At 61.4% G+C, this 7,291-nt stretch overlaps 1 protein-coding gene across 1 annotated transcript in view; it reads right to left on the bottom strand.

The window, feature by feature from the left end:
* PTSG_10337 (uncharacterized protein) overlaps nucleotides 1–7,291 on the bottom strand; it is a 28,345-nt gene that overhangs the window by 1,730 nt on the left and 19,324 nt on the right. The window contains exons 26-30 of the mRNA XM_004988330.1: nucleotides 6,223–7,240; nucleotides 5,629–6,020; nucleotides 4,319–5,374; nucleotides 4,059–4,100; nucleotides 1–3,858 (exon numbers count right to left, since the gene is read on the bottom strand). The exon at nucleotides 1–3,858 is cut by the window's left edge and continues 1,730 nt beyond it. Of these exons, the coding sequence (XP_004988387.1) occupies nucleotides 1–3,858; nucleotides 4,059–4,100; nucleotides 4,319–5,374; nucleotides 5,629–6,020; nucleotides 6,223–7,240 (6,366 nt within the window). The remainder of the gene's footprint in view (nucleotides 3,859–4,058; nucleotides 4,101–4,318; nucleotides 5,375–5,628; nucleotides 6,021–6,222; nucleotides 7,241–7,291) is intronic.

The raw sequence follows: 7,291 nt of genomic DNA, 5'->3' as shown, positions 1-7,291 counted from the left end.
GGCACGGTCCCGCGCAGCACGCGTGCGTGGCGTTGGTGGTGGTCGCGGTGATTGGCGAGAGAGTGTTGATCGTGCACCCGCCTTTGTCCTCGTCCGTGCAGCCGTTCGCTGCCCAGTTGCTCCCGGCGCCACTGTGCCTGTGGCTGAGGTTGTTGTTGCTGCTGCCGCAGGTGGGGTTGTTGCGGTGGTGGGGTTGCTGCTGCTGTTGTTGTTGTTGTTGTTGTTGTTGTTGTTGTTGTTGTTGTTGTTGTTGTTGTTGTTGTTGTTGTTGTTGTTGTTGTTGTCACTGCCTTGCTTGGGGACCGCGACGCGACGCGCGTTGATGAGCCAGCCGGTCAGATGAGGAATGAGGCCAGGCTGCGAGCTGTGCAGCACTGCATGCAGGCAAGCCAGCAGTGTTTTCGTGCTTGCAGGCAGCCGCCGCAGACGTTTCATCATGGTCCCCGCATTCCCAGCTGCCTGGGGCTGCTGAGCATCCGGGCTCACACCACGATCGCCACCACCACCACCACGCCCATCATCGCCCTTGGCGCTGCGCCGCTGTTGCTTTCGTGCACTCCGTGACCCTTGCACCGCCGCAATCACGCCCGCAAGCTCCTCGCTCGTCAGCACTTCCTGCCACGCCTCAGCAATGCCGCCATCGCTGGCACCGCTGCTGCTCTTGGTACTCGTGGTGCTTGTCGTGGCTGTACTACTCGCACTGCTGCGTCTGCTCTTATCACCAGCACCGTCGTCACGGCTCGAACCATCACCATCACCATCTCCACAACCACCACCATCGTCATCATCGCTGTCGCTGCCACTGTCGCTGTTGTTGTCAACATCGGCGCCACTGCCAACGCCGACGGGTGATGCTGTGGTGATGCCTCGCTTGCGCTTGACAAAAGCCACAACGTCAAATGGGAGGCAAACCGATTTGCCTGCACGCAATCCGCCATCACAGGCGTCCAGCGCGCTCTCGTACAGCTCATCCACAAGCAGGGCCGCCGTCGCTGCGCTCGCGCTTGCAGAGGACGCGGTGGATTGCGTCAGAACATCCGCCAACAAATACAGGGCAGCTGCCACGTGTTTTCCAGACACGCCCCGCAGGACCTTGTTCACAATCATGCCAGTCACAGATTTCGTAATGTCTGCAATGCGCGCTGACAGCTCGGCATCCACCCCGCTGCCCTGACGCGCCACATCAGGGGGTGACTCGTCCTGCTGCTGCTCGTGCTGCTGCTGCTGCTGTTGCTCTTGTTGTTGGTTTGCATCTTGACTCGGGCGCTGATTGGCAGCGGGTTCACCGTCGGCGTCCTGCCCACCTTCTCGCTGTTGTTGCTGCTCCTTTTTGGGTGAGGCCGATGTGTCCCCATGTTCACCACCACCTACAGCGTGAGTGGCTGCAGTGGCACCTGCTGTTGCCGCTTCTGCTGCTGATGCATCAGCACTTTCTTTGGTATCATTGCCGTATCCCGCCTTGTGGCCGTCACCGTGATCACCACCACCGTCTGTGCGGACACCTCTGCTGCGACTGCCGGGACTGCTGCCGTCCAGCGTGTGGTCCTCCACCGCAATCTTCGGTCCAAGCGGCGGAGCCTGACCTGAAACAGGGCGCGACCCCTCACCAGCAACACCACTCTTCTCACCATCATCACCATCGCCACCAGCAGTGTGCTCATCATGTCCATCGTGCTCGCCATGGTTGTGGACGGCCCTCTGTGCCTCCTCCTCCTCCGCAGCCATCTGCGCTGCTGCCTTTGCCGCCCTCTCTTCCTCAGCCCTGCGCTCCTGCTGCTCCCGCCGCTGCTCCGTGTCCGCTTCCAGCTCCTCCCGCACCAGCCGCAGGTACGTCCCCAGCGGCCACAGGTAGTTGGCGTCAATGTGCTGCAGCTGCGCAATCCACCGGTAGATCTGCACACCGCGCTGCGAGAGCGGCTGGTACGCCTGCCGCTGCCGCACCAGCGCGCGCTCGCTCACCTCGCACTGGTTGAGGGCATCCTGCAGCTGGCGCGTGTGGTCGTGGCACTCGTTCAGGCTCTCAACGAGGTCGTCGTCCTCCAGCACCGTGCCCATGTCAATGTCGATGATGCTCTGCAGCATCTTCTCGTTCGTCTCCGTCAGATCACGGTGCAGCCGCGCCACGTCCGCCCGCACAGAGACCTCCTGCGTGTACAGGGCCGAGCCCTGGTTCTTCAACACGGCCAGCAGCACCTTCTGCTCAATGGTTGCCGCCGTCGCCTGGAAGTGGATGGCGCGAACAAGCTTGCGCGGTGCCAGCTGCAGCTCCTGAAGCGGCGACCGCGTGATCAGGAACGTGTTCACCTCAACATCTTGCTGCTGCTGCTGCTGTTGCTGTTTCTTGGACGCGCTGTTTCCATGATCGCCTGGCTGTTGCTGCTGCTCTTCAACACCATCACCGTCAGCATCAGCATTACCATCACCGTCGCCATCGTTGCGGGTGTTGGTGTCACCTCTGCTCCGACGCCGCTGTGCGCGCCTTCGCTTGTTGGCGGTGATGGTCTGCTGGATGATGGTGGTTGACTGCGCCGCCGCCGCGTGCCGCTGCTTCGCCTGCACCTCCGCCATGTGCTCCACAAACGCCACCACCTGCGGCTGCAGCGGCACCTCCACGTCCACCACAATCAGCGCCCGCCCGTCCAGCAGCGCCTGCGTTGCGCGCAGCTGAAACTCCGGGTGGTTTGCACTGAGCGTGGTGTGGGACGAGAACTGGCTCACCGCCTCCATAAGCGCGTGGAAGTAGCCGTCGGGGTCATACACCAGCGGCACGTCCGCAGACGACGCAAAGGCCATCGCCGCCCCCTGCAGCAGGTACGCGTCGCGCGGCAGCCCCAGCCGGCACCACGTCTCTTGCTGGTCGTGTGTGCTGAGGATGTCTTCGATGCGTGTTGGCGTCGGGTCCTCCAGCGAATACCAGCGCGCCTCCGTGAGGTCGCTCACCCACCGAGAGAACACGGCCGTTCGCACCTCGGGCGGGCACTCTGGCAGGCACACCTGCGTCAGGCCGGCAAGCAGGCAGTCGGCGTCCAGGAAGCGCAGCTTGTTGTCCACGTCCTGCGACTGGGAGAGCCACGACTCCTGCGCGCGGGCCAGCAGCGTGAGCAGGTGCTTGGCGTGCTGCAGCAGCGCCTTGGTGTCGGCCTCCGATTGCTCCAGCTGCTGGATGACGTGCTCGTGCTTGCTGAGTTTGGCCTGCACATCGGCACAGCGCGCCTTGCACACGTCCACCTCCGCCTGCACCTTGGCCACCACCGCTTGCTGCTCTTTGAGCTTTGCGTGCAGCTTCTCCGCCTTGACCCGCTGCGGCCTGAGCTTGATGCGCGTCTGGCAGTAGCGGTCGACAGCCAGCACCCACGCGCACAGCGTCTCGCACGCCATGCTCACGTTCCGCATCACCTCCAGCGAGAAGTCTGGGCTCTGCGTATGGTCGTGCAGGCGCATGGCCAGGCGCTCCGACACGCCGTCCCGCTTATACTCCAGCACGTTCTTGACAAAGTCCGCGTCGGCGAAGAGCGTGCGTGCACTGGACCACTCCATGGGTTTGCGGAACATGAGGCAGATGGCGTTGGCGAGCGCCATGACGGGCTTGGGCGGCCGCTGGTACATGCGGATCTCGGCAAGGCGCGGCTTTGTGATCTGACTGATGGCGGGCTCGAGATCACGCAGCTGCTGGGTGGCGGTAGACAGCTGCTTGTCGGCCACGGCCACGGCGGCCTTGTACTCGCTGGACACGGCCTTCGCCCGCGCCTGCTCGGACTGCAGGACGGAGAGCTGGCCCTGTAGCAGTTCATACTGGTCGCTCAGCTGCACCCGCACCGCATCCGTGGTCCTCTTTTCTTCGCCCAGCCGCACAATCGTCTGGTTGGCGTGTGTGTTGTGTGAATGTATGTGTGTGTGAATGTATGTGTGTGTGAATGTGAATGTGAATGTGTGTGTGTGTGTGTTGGGGATTAGGAATGTATTAGCGTGTCAGTTTGGAAAGTGGAGGTGCAGATCGGTCATTGGGACGAAGGAAGAGACATAAGGGCGACATACAGCAATGGCTTTTCGTTTTTTACCTGCTGCAAGTCGTACTCCATGTTCTGCACTTTGATTGTCACCTGCAGGACAGCATGTGTGGCATCGATGGAGGGAGAATGAGCAACGTGGTCTTTGCAGACGCAAACAAAACAACACATACCCGCAAACAAAACGCACATACGCGCTACAGCATTGGCACAAACAGAAGCACAAACACACAAATTTCACGCAGACACACAAACACAAACACAAACACAAACACAAAACACAAACACAAACAGAGCAAAGGTGGGCTCACCCGCTCGATGCATGCACACGCGTGTTTGAGGCGACTGCGCGTGAGAAGATACTCGGTCGTTTTCTGGCGTCGAAGAGCGCAAAACTCCCGCGCCGCGCGCTTCAGAAAAATGGTCTGCAGCGATTCAAAAATCCCGGCAAGCTCGTGGAACCCGCAGCTGCTGCACGTGTCCAGGAAGTGCATTACCATCGTCATGATGGTGCGTGAGAGCTGCTCCGCGAGCGCCGAGTCCAGAACACGCGTGCCTGCAAGCAAATCTTGGTGCCGTGCGTCCCCGTCAGCGTCGCTGCGGCCCGTGGTGGTGGGCGTGCGTGCACTCGCAGCTCGCGATGACGCAAGCGACTCAACCGTGTCAACCACACCACCGCCATCAGACGTGTTCTCCGCTGCTGCTGTGCCTTGCTGCGACTTGCGCTTGGCAGCCTCATCCTCCTCGTCCCACTCCTCGAATTGCTTCTTCTCCTCTGCAACAAGCTCGGCCACGACGGTGCTGGCATGCTTTCGCTCATCGTCCATAATCGCCTTCTGCACCACGCGCTCCAGCGCATACGTTGGCCAGGGGGACGCGTGCACGGTGTTGACCATATCCACGGCCTTGCACGCCTCCAGTTCGCTCTGCAGCGAATCAAGATCGCGTTCCGAGACAGATAGGATGACGCGCACCATCCCCGTGAACGCCTGTCGTGCGTCCTCTAACAACGTGGGCAGCATACCAAGCGTTGCCGCGCTGCCGCCGCCACTGCCGCTGTGGTCCGTGGACGTCATTCGTCCTCCTGTCGTTGCTGCGGCTCCTCCCGTTGGCGACGTCGCGGTTGACGACGTGTCCGTCACGGTGATGAGGCTGTTGCTCGGGCCGTTGCCGTTGCCGTCGCTGGCTGGTGGCGTGCTTGCGCTGGCGCGGGAAGCAGCGGTGGGCTTGTCGCCCCCGCGGCTGTTCATGCCTGCGAGCAGGGCTTGCTCAAACTCGTGCAGCACACGTGCGCGTGCAGCGGCACACACGCAATCAAACACATCACCCCCACGAAGAAGCGTTGTCACCGTCGTCAGTGCGCGGTCCTGTCAACACATGGAGCAGTTGCATGCAAGGGGCGTGTCCGTAAAATTTGGATGGGGATAGAATAGACGAGAGTTTGATGTGGGTGAGTGAGTGTGTGGATGACGGGAGAAACAAACAACAGAGACAGAGAGAAGCGAACGTGCACGACGTGGCTGCCAGCACACAACATGACGATGGCAGCAGCACATCATCGCACACGAGTCACACAGCACAACCGCCCCCAACAACACAACAAAGCGCCCGAATCACACACCTGCAAAAGGTCGTCGTATTCGACAAAGAGAACAACGCCAGCTGGTGCGCGCGTGACGTGCATGGGATGGCGCTCCGCGGAGGCCGCATCCACGGGCATTGCGTCCTTGTCGTGGCGCGCCAGCCAGCAGCGCGCGAGAATGGCGGCCATCGCCACCAGCGTCTCCTCAAGACGCGACATGTCTGACAGCAGTGTGGGCGAGCCGTGTGACAAGTCCTGCGCTGCAGCCCCTGTGCCGTTGTTGCCATAGTCGCCGTCGCGTCCGTGCTGGCGGCGGGCGCCTGCACTAGCGCTGGTGCGCGTCTCGTTGCTGCTGAGGGTGCCGCCTGTCGCCACGGAGAAGAACGGCAAGTTGTACATGGCAGCAGACAGCCGAGCAAGCGTCGTGCGGCCTGCGTGATTGCGATTGCGATTGCGCGATTGTGTGAATGTGTGTGAACATGAAGATGTGAGTGAAAAAGGTACAGCAGATGGAAACGTGTGGAAGCTCAAAACACGGCAAGATCGTCACACACTCAACACAAGCAAATAAACAAACAAAGACACAACCAAACAACCAAACAAACAAGCAAAGAAAGAAACAAACAAACTTACCGATGCCGGCTGGTCCGACGACGAGCGTGTGGCGGTGGCCAAGAACGTGGCACCGCAGCAGCGCCGTTGCCGTCCTCATCGCCTCTGGGAACAGCGTCAGCAGGTGGCGGTTGTGCTGTATCTTGCCACTCCCGCCACGCGCAGACCCGACGGACAGCCTTGCGTTGGACTGCATATCCATGGCCAGTACACGCATGTCGGCAAGCGTCTGGCGCTTGAGCAGGCTGCGGTGGTGGCCGTGCGACGACCGGTGCAGCATGCGCGCAAGCTGCTTCTCCTTGAACATGGACAACGACCCGAGATGAAGGCGAAGGCCAGACTGCTGCTGCCCCGCCGGCAATTTGCAGTAGAACACCTCCACCCCGCTGTTCAGCATCCGCGTGCGCGGGCCCTCAGACACCACCCGCTGGTGCTGATGTTGTTGGTGCTGATGTTTCGGAGCGGTGGACAGCGGCGACGATGCTGCTGCTAGTGCGGCGCCCGGTGTGCCACTACCAGTCGATGCTGAGAGTGCGGCTGCTAGGGGGGCGTTGCCGGCCATGTGCTTGGTCGATGTCTCAACCACTCGCCGAATCAGGCGGAACACGGACACCTCAAGCTTTGCCCGCAGCTGCTGCGCCTTCTTGCTGGCAAGCGTCTGCGGTAGCGCAAGCGACCAACGTGTCGTTGACGCCACACCGTCACCACCACTGCCGCCACCGCTGCTGCTCTGCTCGTAATCATCAGCGAGGCTGTCAACACCGCTCGCGTTGCTGCCAAGCGTATCAGTGCGAAGGAGCGCAGGTCGCAGGCCACCGCGGGCACTGCTGCTACTGCTGCTGCTGCTGCTCCGACGATCGGATGGTGCTGACGGATATGAGGAGGAGGAGGAGGAGGAGGACGATGACGATGCAGCGTTGGTGTTCCCGAGTGCAGTGTGGAAGAGGTTGCGGCAGATGGTAGTGCCAAAGTGGGCCCACAGCTCCGAATACAGGACAGCGGTGTCCACGTGGCCCGTTCGGCTGAACTCAAGTGCAACCTGCGCAGTACAACGAGTTCCCAAGGCGGAGAGGGGGGGGGGGGATTGGAG

The sequence above is a fragment of the Salpingoeca rosetta genome, assembly GCF_000188695.1.
Source record: "Salpingoeca rosetta unplaced genomic scaffold supercont1.36, whole genome shotgun sequence".
Lineage (NCBI taxonomy): Eukaryota > Choanoflagellata > Craspedida > Salpingoecidae > Salpingoeca > Salpingoeca rosetta.
Note: the sequence above shows the minus strand (reverse complement) of the source record. Positions and strands in the feature narration are given on the sequence as shown.